The sequence below is a fragment of the Drosophila grimshawi genome, unplaced genomic scaffold, assembly GCF_018153295.1.
Source record: "Drosophila grimshawi isolate 15287-2541.00 unplaced genomic scaffold, ASM1815329v1 contig_311, whole genome shotgun sequence".
NCBI classification, from domain to species: Eukaryota; Metazoa; Arthropoda; class Insecta; order Diptera; family Drosophilidae; genus Drosophila; species Drosophila grimshawi.
In genome coordinates this window covers 28,817,292-28,832,161 of record NW_025063098.1, presented here as the reverse complement: position 1 = coordinate 28,832,161, position 14,870 = coordinate 28,817,292, and the positions used below count along the sequence as shown (strand labels likewise).

The 14,870-nt window shown below is 36.8% G+C and overlaps 2 protein-coding genes across 5 annotated transcripts in view; one reads left to right on the top strand and one right to left on the bottom strand.

The window, feature by feature from the left end:
• The window catches only part of LOC6569894 (cation-independent mannose-6-phosphate receptor), a 34,207-nt gene that overhangs the window by 11,881 nt on the left and 7,456 nt on the right, over window positions 1-14,870 (bottom strand). For all 4 annotated transcript variants that reach the window (XM_032741686.2, XM_032741684.2, XM_001995940.3 and 1 more), the window contains exons 8-10: window positions 11,888-12,327; window positions 11,654-11,767; window positions 77-223 (exon numbers count right to left, since the gene is read on the bottom strand). In XM_032741686.2, coding sequence (XP_032597577.1) covers window positions 77-223; window positions 11,654-11,767; window positions 11,888-12,327 — 701 coding nt within the window. The remainder of the gene's footprint in view (window positions 1-76; window positions 224-11,653; window positions 11,768-11,887; window positions 12,328-14,870) is intronic.
• On the top strand, window positions 4,508-6,784 carry LOC6569597 (CLIP domain-containing serine protease B9). Its single transcript, XM_001995941.3, has 3 exons — window positions 4,508-4,616; window positions 4,680-4,802; window positions 4,864-6,784. The coding sequence occupies exons 1-3, from the start codon at window positions 4,565-4,567 to the stop codon at window positions 5,541-5,543; spliced, it is 855 nt and encodes a 284-aa protein (XP_001995977.1). The 5' UTR covers window positions 4,508-4,564; the 3' UTR covers window positions 5,544-6,784.

Genomic DNA, 14,870 nt, shown 5'->3' with positions numbered 1-14,870 from the left:
CACACACAATCGTAAAGCAGCTGCTAAAGAAGACCCAAAGCCAACAAGACGAGCCACAAGTATAGCCTGTACTTACACGACCAGAGCGCATGTTGCAGCTAAAGTGAATGCGTGTCGATAGATTCATGGCCTTGTCTGTCGGACAGGGATCGCCCTTTACGTAGAGCAGCTCAGCGGCTGTGCGGTTGATGGGCGATAGCTTAACCCGCGGGAAACCGAGGCTCTGTGAAAAGGTGCAACAGATAAAACGAGCAAGAGCAAGAACTGGCAGCAAACCAAGTGTGAGTGTGCGTGCTCGACTGGCAGATACCCTGTACCTCACACACACACATACACTTGTATACACTTATGCACAGAGTTATGATGAAACAATTGTAGATTTTATATATTTATTTATATACTTAATGGCGCCTAATATCAGTCGAAACAAGTCAATAAGTAAAATTAAATTAAGTTACAAATAATATGTAACTTTTATGCTTTTTGAATTACAATTTTTAAGACTCGATTTGATAGTGAGATTTCATTGCGCTTCTGATTCTCTTTTAATTACTCTTTTGATTGTCATAAAATTGAAAACATAAAATTAATTTGTATACAAAATTTCGACTCGACTGTTGTTATCAGATATGTCTACTAGATCTTCATTTTTAGCATTTTATGTTACCCCTTTTGCCAACCAACTTCAATAGCAACAGGGTATAAAAAAAAGAAAGATATGAGAAGAGAAATGAAAAGAAGGGTAAGGGGCAGCTGTAGTGTATCCTTGGGCAAACACATGTCCAACTTTATGACTGAGATTGCTGCAAATAACTCGAAATCTCTATCAGAGGCACGTTTACGTTTGTCGCACTTCTCCTCGGTCATTCCACTTGTTGTTGCTGTTGCCCCACTGGACATGCGTTTGAGTGGCCTCGCATATCGATGAGTAGGTCGATGGGCGAAATGAAAACGATAAGCGTCGCAACCGAATGGATGGACAAATGCCCAGAAGTAAAACCCGGACAGAAAGTCGCAGTCAATGCACAGCAAAAAAAAAAAAACAAATAAATAAATAGAACACAAAAAAAAAGCGACAATTTAATGGATGGCATTTTCATGATTTCGACGAGCAGCCGACAAAAGAAATGTAGTTCAGCTAATGTGTGTGTCTATTAGCTCCTTAATCGATGCGAGGAGATCAATCAAAGTTAAGTACAGAGATGCTTTTTACAAATCGAATATAAATTATATTAGTTTAGCTTGCAATATCAGCAGCTACAGTGGTCGCTCACAAAGAAACACAATTTATAATTATATAACAAAGATCGAATTAAATTTCATTAACGAATTGAGAAATTGTTTACTGTTCATAAAATACGATGGGTGATTGAAAATTACACATAATTTGTAAAAATTCCATTTTCAGTAAAACATTTAGATTTTTATAAAAATCTATATCCGAAAGTATTAAGACGTCAAACAGAACTCGATTCATTTCTGCACTTTTCGACCTTTTAGACAATTCAATTTCCGAATATTACTGTGCAAATATCAATTACAAATCAAACACAAGTCCACTCAGCTATAACTAAAATATTCAACGAGTTGCAAGTCAATAGTTTGTGGTGCAACAACAACAACAACAACAAACTCTCGAGAAGCAGCTCAAAAACTGAGAGAGTTAGGATGTGCTTGCAATGTGCTTGGCAAGCATTAGCTTTGCAAATTGCTCGATAATCGACCTTTTTGTCGCCTGTTCAATGCCGCTTCAATTGCAACAGCCACTGTGCCACATGCACCACCCACCAACACCCACTAACGGAACGGATGCATGCAGCACGCGCCAACTGACAACTGCCAACTGGTGCTCCTGCCCCTCCTCCTACTCATCCTGTTCGTCCTGTTGCCTATTGTTGTTGGCAATCAGGCAGCTTAAACATTGTCAGCAGCAGGACAACCAGAGAAGGAATAGTAGACCGGACAGTAAGGCAGCTACACTCAAAAAAAAAACATAACAAAATATTTTAAGCAAGACAGAATACTCTAGGCGAGAGATGACGGCTAAATGTTATCCTGAACACAGCTGTTAAATATAAGACAGATTTAGATAGATCATCTATATATTTAGATTCTTGCAGTTGAGTATTTTATTGCTATCGGAAGGCGATTTTTATCGATATTCGCAATTATTATGAAAATAACTAAAATTGATCTGCGTTTACGAGAACTTTCAAAATTTGAATTATCTGAAATCGTTAAACAGACGTATTTGGCTGCATCGCATCGACTTTTGATGCTGATAAAAAAATATTTCTTTATGGAGTCGGAGAGTCTTAACAAAAAAAGGAATAGTTTGAAAAATGAGCTACAGGATGGACACTTAACCTTAATGGCTAACTCTACGAGAATCCTACCAAAAATGTAAAACACTATTTTCAGTTGATATCTTTATGTTGGTTAAGAAAAAAATTAGTATTTATTGGAGATTTAACACAACTTTCTCTGTGGCATCGAATAAATTGAGTTGATTTGGAAAATATTTTTGCAAGGAGATGATACAGAAATATTTGTATTATTTTTTAAGAGACATTTTGTTACTATATTTGTGTTTGTTTTTTCTTTTTTTTCTGTGTGTAGTCTATAGTCAGTTGGGGCGGACATTCAACTGTGGACGTGAGCTTAATGCTTCAAAGTGGAGCAGTTGCAGTTGCACGGAGCAGCAAGAATGGCGCTCGAGTGGCTGGAGATTTATGCACCGGGGTCAGTGCGATGTCGAATGGTGGCAAACGTTGCACATGTTGTCGTATCATCTTAAACGTATTAGCCACTGGCGAGGCAGGAGGACAAGCGGACGGCAAGATGGACCAGATGAGCGGGGCAGACAAACTCATTTTGTATGCAGCTCAGGCACGGTTTGCGCAGTTTGCTCTCTTATTTATTGCTAACCGTTACGCTAGCTGCCAGTTTTCCTATTCGCTTCTTCTTTTTTTTTCTTGTGCCATTGGAAATCCATTGAAAACTCAAAATCTGAGCTAATGCGGCATCAGCAAACAAGCAGCTGGCAGCAGCATCTAAAAATGTTCTTCAACAGGCAACCCTCATTAGCTATGGATATAGCTGCGGCTATATAGTTCGACTTTAAACATATATCTACATCTACATCTATATATATATATATATATATATATATATATGAAAGTAAAGTAAAGCTGGCGCCAGCTTATCAGCTTAGCTTGCTAGACGGCAAGTTTTGAGTGAGCTGCTGTTCTTCAAAAAAGAATTTATTGAAAAACTTTCTTATCGCATTGGTACAAGTCAGCCACTCGAACGGACGACTCCTGTTTGTCCATGTGTCCTGGCCGCTTGCTTATATTTTGCTTCAAGTCTCGTGAACTTTTCGCTCACAAATAGAGAGTGAGAGGGAGAGAGAGAGAGAGAGTAAAGCACAACCAAAAACACAAAGTTAAAAAGCATTGACCGGACGGGTGAAAAACTAAAAAAATAAATAGCCAGCTTAATTGTTTGCAAATACCAAATAAATAAGTTGGACAAGAAATGGCAAAAAAAGTATCAATAAAATAAAAATACAATGCCAAGACTTATTTCTATTGAGCACAAAAAAGAAACGAAAAGTTTGAGGCACGTTTATCTCTAATTGAAAGCACTGTACTGAAATTAAAAATACTATGTAAGTAATAATTTTATGCAAAATTGAGTACAACTCGAAATCAATAATCAGAACACTGAACGAATTAGAGTATATATAAAATATTGATAAGCAACTCGGATTCGAAATCAAATATAAAAAATGCGGAGAATTATGCAGAGAATATATGTTTTGAATGAACTTGTGTAGGAGTATGCAACAAGCAGAAGGAAGTGTATATATATTCTTGAGCAGCATCAACAGCTGTATGATCAAATCGACCTCATAGATTACAAAAATATGGAATATAAGTTATCGTATGCTATTCGCTGATCAATTTTATTTCATTTGATCAATAACTGGGATAATCCCAGATAATCGATACAAGTCGAATTCCAACAGCAATAAAAAAACCAATTCTAAATTCATAGAACTCCAATTGATATTTAATACAGCCTGACACTGATCAACTTTTAAGATTATAGTAAAATCGAGTAGGAAACGCAGATTTCGTTAACCAAATGAGTCTTCATATTGAATAAAGTACAATCAGTAAGTCAACTATGTATTCAAAAGCTGACTTTGAAAACCTCGCAGCGGATAATATTTATTAAAATGCAAAATGCATTGAAGAGCAGTACAATGTGAACATTTTTGCAATGATTTGAAGAATAAATAATCGAGAATTGAAACCGGTTCTATTGTGAAATCTATATTTCTTTATAGATGCAATGTAGATCGTTCCGAAACAACAAAAAATCGCTTATTCATAAGTTTAACTAACTTATTTTGCATGCTTGATTTATTAGATGCATTTTTAATTGGAAACAAGTGTTGGCCGAGGTAATCTGAGATGTGTTTTTCTAAGCTGTTTTCAGTTCGATCCGAACACTGAGTTGGACGTGAAGTGACTGCGGATAAGCAAATCGAGACGAAATGAATACTAAAGGCAAACTAGTTTTGCTGCTACTGAGCACCATGCTAAGCGGTAAATTATATTTTCCATATTCAATATGAGAACGTCAACAAATTGTTTCTTTTTTTTGCGCAGTCAATACAAACGCATCGGCGACGACAAAGTGCGGCAGTTTTCAAGAGTATCTGCTCTACAGCACTGACACGGAAGCGAAGCCCACCGAATATACCTGGATGGGTGTACTATATGAATTGGAAGGTGAGTTCGCAAACTTATCCTCTGAATGACTCTCTTGAATAAACTAGTGTGTTCTGTGCAGACTCTTCCCTGACGAACACAAACTGTAGCGTGATCATTGTGAGCGAGTCACACGTCCTGGCAACCGGCTCCTGTGTGCGAGAGAAGCGTCCGGAGTCGCTAACGGTACGACTGGGCATGTGGGATGAGAGGCATAAGCCAGGCAACGAAGTCGTATGCGATTTGGATGGGTATTGTGTGTCGAGACCCGTGGACTATCAAGTAAAGGGAATCCTAGTACACCCACAGGCCGATGCAAAAACCGGAGATTACGATTTGGCCATACTGGAGCTGAAGGAGCGCATTAATTGGACACAGTACATTCAGCCGTTGTGTGTGAATCCGAACTCCGAGCCGGAGTCGTTGATCAGTCGCATTTATCATTATAGTGGCTTCGATAACAGTGACTATATAAAGGGCAAGGGTCTGACGGAAACCTTATCGAATGCATACTGTAAGGTGATAGGCAAGCTGTCCGCTCTACCATCGGCCCATCAATTCTGTACCTATCCAGACAAACAAACCCATTTCTATAATGGCGCCGCCCTGATGGGCATCAATGTGGAGAAGGATGTGCCGCGTAACTTTTACTTGATCGGTATACTGTTGAAATTCTACGAGAATGATGAAAGGTCGCTATTATTCTTCCATGACATTAGACCCGTGCGTGACTGGATAATAAGTAATACCCGTACAGATTAAAAATCAGACATCATAGATATTTTTACTTGGGAACTTCACACAAATTTGCATACGAAACGAGTTCATTTTAACCCTATTTTATTCGTAATTAAGTTCATATTTATTAGTCAGATAGCTGGTGGCAAGTAATTGATTTTAAAGTAATAATTAATTCAAACTACAAATTTAAATCTCAAATAAAGATCAACAGTCTCAAATCAAAAACGTGCTCTTAAAAATGGTAATGAAGATGACTTGATTTAAGGCTTTTCATAAATACTTTTCACGCGCTGTTCATATTTGATTTAAGTTTTACTTGAATCAGGAATACATTTTATTCATTCTGTTGTTCCCGTTTGGTGCCACTAAATAGATCGCTTCCAAAATATATATTTCGGAATAGTTACTTTCGTTGTTTGCAGCTTTGCTTCTAAATAAAATAGAATACTTCTTAAAACTTAAAACTTGCTCTCATCTCATGCGGCCTGCAAATACTTATTACACTTATAGGAACATTAAACATTAAGCCTATTAAAATTTTATACCCTGATCATATTGAAAATTATTCAAAGAGGTATAATAGAGGCAGATGGCATATTCTTGAACAGCATCAGATGCTAAAAGAGCTGGTGATGGTAAAATTTTCAAAGAAGTTCTCAAATACCATACTCAAATAAAATGTATTTCATTTTATCGATAACTCACACCATGTTCCGAATATCGATATAAATTCATTTCACATTGCAAAAGAAGACACAATTTTAAAAATATTGCCTTTTAATGGATATATTATTGATCAACTGTACAATTTCTTTAAGATCGAAACAAAATTCCATATTGAAAAAACTAATATCAGTAAGTCTTTTATTATATATATATATATATGTATATTTATTTATATATATCCAGTTGCACTTTCTCTAGTTTCACATATATTTTGTAAATGCTGCAGATCTTAAGAAATTATTTTAATTTGTCGTGAAGTGTGAAACGTAAATGGATACTTAATCAGGCAGACCGGCAAAGTCAAATCCTTAACATTGTCTTGTTTTATGCAAACTAGTTTGACTTTCAATAGTTCAACTATTCATCATGCGATGTACCAGCTAAGTATATAATATATGTCAGGGCAATGTATAAATTAAAGTGGCCCGCTGTGTATTTGCTGAAATTCAAACTTCCTTGGTTTTGAAAAGAAGATAGAAACAAAACCCCAAAGCGAAAGCCTTAGTTCAAAAGCAATAAAGATTTGTGCAAGTTCAGCGAATGGTGTTTTTTTTTTTCGAGAGCTGTGTGCGAACCGAACTCGGCACACACAGGACATGGGAAACAGGAGCATCAAATGTCCTGTGGCGACACGCAGACCATGTCCAAGGCTAGCCGAATAGACGCCCCATCAGAATCATTGGCTCTGTGTGTGTGTGTGTGTGTGTTGGCAGCAGCATAATTTGCCGTGTACACTCAGAGAAAACAGTGAATTGGATTAGAATTACAAACGTTTTGTTCTTTAAATTACAAGTACAATTTGATCTAGAATATTCCAAAAATTTGCATTTATCAATCTAGAGTTTAAAGTGGACCGTTCAAGTTCAAGTTCATCATTTATTTTGAGGAAGTGGTCCTAAGATATTGAAGCTAATAGCAGGATTGATTGAAAATTTTTAGGGTGTATCTCAGTTAATTAAGTTTTTGAAGCAATTGTAAATCATTGGCCGCATTTTCAAACAAATATTTGAGTATAAAATTTAAATAAATATACTTTTTTGAGTTTTTGTGTTGATTAACAAAGAAGAGACAGCATATTTTCTGCACAACAATGTCGAATAAATTAAGGCAAGAATGGTATTGAGACGCTTAAGGCCATTTGCGATAAAATTGCGACAAGCGACATTTTCGCATTGACAAGCTCCAAGTCAGATTTGCAACGTACGCGAAATATGCTGCATGACAATGAGATGCAAGTTGCAAGCAAGAATCAAGCATGTGACAAGTCAATGACTTCTCAAGGATGTGCGGGCAGCGCACATTAAAATATAAATATATATATATATATATATATATATATATATATATATATCTGCAAATGCCGAAGTGCAAATTCAAAGAAATATCAGCTAAAACGACATTTCGACAACTGTCAATGAGCGTGATAGAGAAACAGCGGGTGGTTGTGGGAAGTTAGAGGAGGACTGCGCTGCCGCTAAGTAAAGAGTTGGTGCAGCGCTCAAGTGCGCGTTAGCAGCTAGCAGCACATTTCCGTTTCCGCACACGAAATGCCGCTGAAAACGGAACATTTTCGAAAATGCAAAACGTGGCGCAAATGTCAACAGCAGCAGCAGGAGCCAAGAGCCAGAAATCTCTGGGTGTGTGTGTGTGTGCGAATGTGTGTGCAAATAAAGCAATATAAATTTTTAGAGAAATATGTAACCATGGCTACGTTTATTTCTAGGCCAGTGGCATGCAAACAAAAGCCAACGGCACTTTGCCCCAGTCGACAACAGAATCTGCAACCATACGCAACCCCTCTACACTCAGACAAACGCCCTGCAAAATAGAAAGTCTACCTTGTTTTCGAAATAATTACAAAACGTAGGAAAACAACAATTTCTAAAAATGATTAGGCTACAACTCTAAAATCTACAATTCGAAAAAAATGGTATTTTTTTAGAACTATTTTCAATTAGTATTTTCTATAACCCTTTTCAAAATGCAGAAACAAATAATTAAATTTATTAGCTCGGCTCAGACTCAAAAAATAATTAATAAACAATCTAAAATGTTTGCAAATGTGAAATCTTAAAATACTAACGCTTATTAATAATATAAGCAACCCAATGTTAGAGTTGCTATCACATTTGTGACAAAAACACCGTGATAATTAAACATATTATTTCAAAATGTTAGAAAAGTGTACGCTGAAATTAAGAAAAATATAAACCAGATTTTTGGAAAGCCACAACTTTTATTGCTAGAATAATAAGATGAGTTACCTGTGGCACCAAAAGTTGCACAAATTTCGAAAATTCAGTTCAATTTTTTGCCTGAGTGTACCCCTTTCCTCAACCACCACCCCTTTTTTTCCTTGCCACACCACAAGCCGGAAATGTTCAGCACAGCACGTAGCATACACACAGACACACACACACACACACACTCACACATATGGCTAACTCCCCATTTGGATTTCAGTGGGGCAACCACTGATGGCTGTTGGCCGCTAAAAGCTGTTTTTACAGTTATATATGCATATATGCACATATACATATACATATATATATATATATATATATATATATATATATATATATATATATATGCGTGTGTGTGGCTATATTTTTACGCCATCGTCAACGCCATAGCCGCATTTTGCCATATCCTTCCGTTCCGTTCCGTTCCGTTCTGTCGCGTTGCGTCGCGTTGCGTTACATTTACTGGCCTTACGTTCACAAATATTTCCCTCGCATATCGCAAGCTCTGCACCACCCACCCACACGTACCCTCTGCTCCCCCTCCACCCTTCGTCAACCAGTCGCTGCCCCGTCATTTTCAGCTGCGTACGTGCCTCCTATTATTATTATTTTTTTTTAACAACTTTAACATTGTTGTTGCTGCCGGCATCTGATAAAAGTTATGTTGCCCATGGCCAGATGGGCCTTGGGGGTGGGCAGGGCAGCACAGCTCGGGGAACTGACGGGGATTAGGGGCACTGCCTGTGGCATACGGTGCACGCATTCAGGCAATGATTGGTTAGCGCCCGAGACAGCGGCTTTATAATTTATATAATTATTGCACAAGAACACACACAAAAGAACGGAAACATTTTAATCGAGAGCTGACCTTTAAATTAAGTTAAGCTTAAAACTTCTGACCCAAATACACATAAAATATAAAGTTGAATTGACATCAAGAATTAAGTATAAAATACCAAAGAAAGCGATTTTTAGTATGCAATAAAAAATACAAGTTACGAGAACAAATTAGCTAAAACAAATATAAAATACACTCTGCGAAATTCAATAGAAGGCATAGAAACTTTTCCCTTAAAAAATTTAAAATATAATTTATAACAGTGTTGTTTGCTATACCTCAGTTGACTATATTATTATTATTGTATGCCATTTAAAATAAAGCAAGAAATTCTATTAAAAGCATATTAAGAAAAATAGATTTTTCAGCTTCCAAATTTATTTATTTTCTTTTTTTTTAACTAAAAACAATAATCGGATCCACTTGTTGGGTCCCAGAATGTGATATTTGATATCATTCTCTTGCATAGTTGCCCAACTACCAGAAATGTTTACCACCAACCTAATCTTGACGAGAATGGTTTCCCACTTCCATAAATCTCTTTTTTAAAATTTAATTTTTTTTGTTACGAATCAACTTGCTTTTAACTGAATTTAGTAAAGTGTAAATCTTGAATATTTATTTTTAGATAAGAAAATTTGAGCATTCACAATTATCGCCATCAATGTACACAGATGGGAGATTAGAAGAGAAAGCCCAACGAATGTTAGTGGACCAATTTGTAGCATGATCTGAAAATCTCATTTCAAGCGAATTTCATAGCATACTTTTGTGGGCTTAAGTACTTAGTTAAGCGCAGGCCAACGCAGCACGACACACACACATAGATACATACTGTGGATAAATGTGAAAAGAAGGGCACACAATTTGTGGCATTAGGCAACTTTTAGACACTGGCCTCCGTGTCGACTCTTCAACTGTCAACGACAGACGAGGGGGCATGACAGCGATGTGGATATGGGGTGTGGAAAGGGAGTGAGTTACGCTTAATGAAGTAACCAAATCCACTGGTCACTCACAAGTGGTGTGCCGAGCAAAGAGCAGCTAGCGAGCAGTGGAGCTTAGCAGTTGGATTTGCTGCATATTTAATGCATGAATTGGCGTCACAGAATTTTGTCTTTTTTTTTGGCATTTAGCCAAAATGGCTTGATGACCAAATTGAAGCGTTTACCCACGGTTCACAAAAATTATTCAATTGCACTCGGAAAAACAAATATAAAACACTTTACACTCAAATCAAGTACATAGGCAAAGGCGGAAGTTGGACCAGTGAACGAAAGGATTTTTTCTTAAGACCTGAACCCAATTAAAATGGAACAAAGGGTTAATAAAGAAGGTATATATATTTTCTTGATCAGCATCAATAGTCGAGTTGACTTAGTCATGTCCGTCTGTCTGTGTCTATTAACAAACCGAACTCAGAGACAATATGAACTGAAGACTTCAAATATATCGATAGAAATCGATAACCGATAGCAATAAAGTACACAATTATCTTGCAATAGCTTTGCAATTATCATATAATCTAAAATATTGTTGATCAACTGTGCATATTTCCTTATGATTGAAAAAAACACAGATTTGATTAATGAAAACATTTTTTCACATTTGACAAACTAATTTCAGCAAGCTGCATTTAATTGGATTCGAGGTATTCCCTAGGCGACTAGCACACACTAACTTATTTAGGTAAATCATAGTTTACATACAATTCCAATATAAAAAAACTGGTATCAAACTAAATATATCTACAATCTTGACTCACTGTCGACTTGTGTGGATTCTGTGAACAGCTGTTCGACGAAATGAATGAATAATGAAACTTGATATATTTCCACGGCAGTTATTGGCAAACCACCACAGAAGCGACATCGAAATGGAATAGTAAATTATGAATGAAAAATGATTTTAATCTTGAAGAAAAAAGTGTGAAAAGTGTGCAAGTGAAAAAAGTTATGAACGCCATTGAGGCGAGAAAATTAATTCATTCTTAGCAGACTGATTTGTTTTTGCGTAACGTTGTAAAACGAATTTTATGCATGATGCAAGCATTTTTGTTTTGACTGATGTAAGATTAATAATCGATTTGCAAATCTACGTAAAACTTAATGAATTAACCGCTTTATATACTTTACAATAGCCTTTTTCTCTGAGTGTAAAGGATACAGGAATTGCCGCCAATTAGAAGGAATATCAAACACACACACACAGAGGAGTACAGAGACAAGCGACATACGGTCGGCGTAAGCGTATAAGCTACTTTTTGGATATTAGGTTGAAAGGAGGCGGGGGGTGTTACGGAGGGATAAAGATAGACTACTTACATGCTCCTCCTCGGGTGCACCAGCTGCCGACATTTTGGCCATGCAAGCACCTGAACCGCCGGCGCAGCCTAATTGGTATTTTGGCACTAATGGACGGCACACATTCAGAAAGAACTGCAAGAGGCAAAAAAGGGGAAACAGGGACATGGATAGGGACAAGGACAGACAGATAGACAGACAGAGAAACAGTGCAAATTAGAGTCGACCGTTGGGAAATCAACATTCGACACTCACCTTGGTGTTTTTGGGTAGCTGTTGCTGCTGGCTGGCCGGCAGCTCGACCCGTGCCTCATAATTCTCATTGGCGTTAATCAGGGGAGTTAGATCGACCAGTTCGTCGCCGCCGCTGCCGCTGCCATCCGTTGAGTGCTCCACGTAGACATTGGCTTTGCATTTAATCTGCTGCTGGCAGGCAAACGGCGTCTGATATTGAATTAACAACTGACAATTGGAGTCCTCAATTATTTGGACAGCATCAATGCTTGTCGTTCCATTGTCCTTCGTCGCATTGTTCGCGCACACAAATTCGATTTTTGTCGACCAGTGGCGGCCGCCCGTTCCACAGTTCGCTCCATCCTCGTACAGCAAATAGGCCGATCCACTCTGATTGAAGCGCAACTGTGTATTGAAGTTGCCCAGCTTGTAGGTCTGTCCATTCTGTTCGTAGCAGGCGCCTGAAAAAATGCACAACAACAACAACAACAACACAAAGTGCTATGAGAGTGTATTCATAAAAAAACAGTCGCGACAAACACTCAGAAAAAAAATCTAGAAAGTTTTTCATGTTTTTCGACATAATTTATAAATATAAGAAAATCAAAATTTATAATAAAAAATATATATATATATATAAATCTACAATCCTAAAAAATGTATTATTTTTTTCTTTAACTTTTTACAAATATTTTCTGTTATTAAGAAATGAATTTCTAAAAAGTAGAAATGCAAACCCGGATTTTTTCAAATTAAATTATTTATAAGCAACAAATAGGCTATTTTTAAAGTTTCTTTTGTACACATTTGAAAAAATACATTGAAAATTTAATATATTTGTGCAATATTTTAGAAAAATATATCTAAAATTAAATTAGAACATCTCTGGTTTTTAGGAATCTATTTTCTGAATATTACCCTTGCCGTCAAAAGTATGTCATATATCTCAAATTGATGACTTTTTTCTCAGTGTACAACCTACACTCAGTGTACCACACACACATCACAAGGCATCCATCAACCTCTCAAAGGCTAAATTAATTGTTGCGCTGGTTTCCCACATCGATCAACTCCTTTTTATCTTCCTTTCAACTGTTGCTGTTGACTTTTGGCTAGCATTTTTGACATGTTCTAAATTATAAAGGCTTTGCCAGTTGCTACATGACCAATCACCATGAGATCAATTAGATAAGAAATACTAGAAGCTCTATATAAATTAAGAAAATTGTTCGGAATAATTAAAGTTGGAACTGCAAGCTGAAATAAGTAGAAGTTCAAATCTAAAGTTTTGTTTGGAAAAGACTTAACTTTATGAATCCAGACAAAAATGCATACTATAAAACAAAACTGCAAATATTAGTTAAGGATTTTATATGCTTGAGTGGAAAATATTTAATTAAAAATGATCCTGACTGACATGCATAAATGTAGCCAGACAAAAAAACCAAATGATAATTTACAATTTGATTATATTAACATTCAAAATGATTCTGATTTGATTTCTAAATTAATAGTAATTTTTAATTAGGAAATACAATTTTCAATCGGAACTAATGTACAATTTCGAAACTAATTAGAGTGCTCTAGTCGAGACGGTTCGACTACAAGATACCCTGAACTCAGCTCTTAAATATGTACTATTCTTTTTGATATGAATAGTTTAATCTTTTAATATGAAAAACATTCTGGTTAACAAAATATGTGTTTCTTATCCGATCTTAATAACGGTGATCAGGAACATATATACTTTAACTATGTCAAACCACGAACACTTTTTAGCTAAGATTTCACAAAAATTCACTGTACTCGTATATGTTGTGGAGCACAGCACTGAGCACTTATCTTTTCTACAAACAGACTTCCTAGCAGCATTTCCATAGTCAAATTTAATTTCTCTTTAGAAAAGAAAGCAATCCTTGCATTGCCTGATTTTGATTGAAAAGCGTACAGTGGACAGCATTGTGATTGTGATTGTGATTTGACTTGAATATGGTAATTTCACTCAATCATACCTCTGTCTTCCTCTTTCTCTCTCTCTCTATCTCTCTTTCTCTCCCTCTGTCTTTCAGTCTTCCCCTTTCGTGTCTATCGGTCTGTCGCCCCTGTGACTATCCATCCATTTGATCATATTTGTCGTTTATTGCACATGCCACAACAACAACCGGAGCAGAACAGCACAAACAGCATTTGATGTCATTTGGCTTTTTGATTTGGCCGCACAGGTTGCACACCCCCCCCCCCCCTCCCCCCTCCCAAACAAAAAAGGAAAGTAGAACAACAAAAAGTCAATTCAAGTGGGGGTTTTTGGCTCGAATTGAAAAGAAATCGACTGTCAACTAAATTGATAAATGACAATTTCGTAGCAAGGTGACAATGCTTATGTAAGTATCTATGCGGGCTCAATTTGTGGATGTGAGTGTGTGTTTGTGTGTGTGTCTGTGTGTGTGGCATGCATGTCCTGCGGAAATATGCAATTGAGTCTTTCCAAAGCATCAACTGTTGACCACCTTCTGGCTTTGCAATCATTTCCTTGTCGAGATTAGCCAAAGAGATTGATCTGCTGCCAACAAAGAATCAAGGCAAGAAAAACAAGCTTGAATGCTCGACTTGGAGATACCCTGAAGCCAGCTGTCAAGTATAATGTCGCTTTTTTTGTTTATTTTTATTCCTCTCGAAAATCTTTTTGTCTCCAGCTCTTGTAATTTTAGAGATCGGCTTCTTTATACAGACAGATAAACGGACATGACAAAATCGAATCGGTTGCTGATGCTAATCATATATATATATATATATATATATATACTATGTAATATAATGAGCCGAGTTGAATAACTGCGACTTATGTACTGCATTTATCAAAGAAGCGAATATGTTTCCAGTTGTATCAGGATCGCCTTTAGACTGACAGAATTCGCATAGTTAGCTGGATAAGTGGACAGTTCGAATATCGAATGTGTAGCGATGTCTCCTTCTATGAGTTACCACTCCCATTAGAATAAGCAGC

Bases quoted from the DNA above. Each gene is read 5' to 3' on its own strand.
- LOC6569597 (XM_001995941.3), top strand. From the start codon at position 4,565: ATGAATACTAAAGGCAAACTAGTTTTGCTGCTACTGAGCACCATGCTA. The intron at 4,617-4,679 runs GTAAATTATATT...TTTTTTGCGCAG, and splicing joins ACTGAGCACCATGCTAAGCG to TCAATACAAACGCATCGGCG. The intron at 4,803-4,863 runs GTGAGTTCGCAA...TGTTCTGTGCAG, and splicing joins TGTACTATATGAATTGGAAG to ACTCTTCCCTGACGAACACA.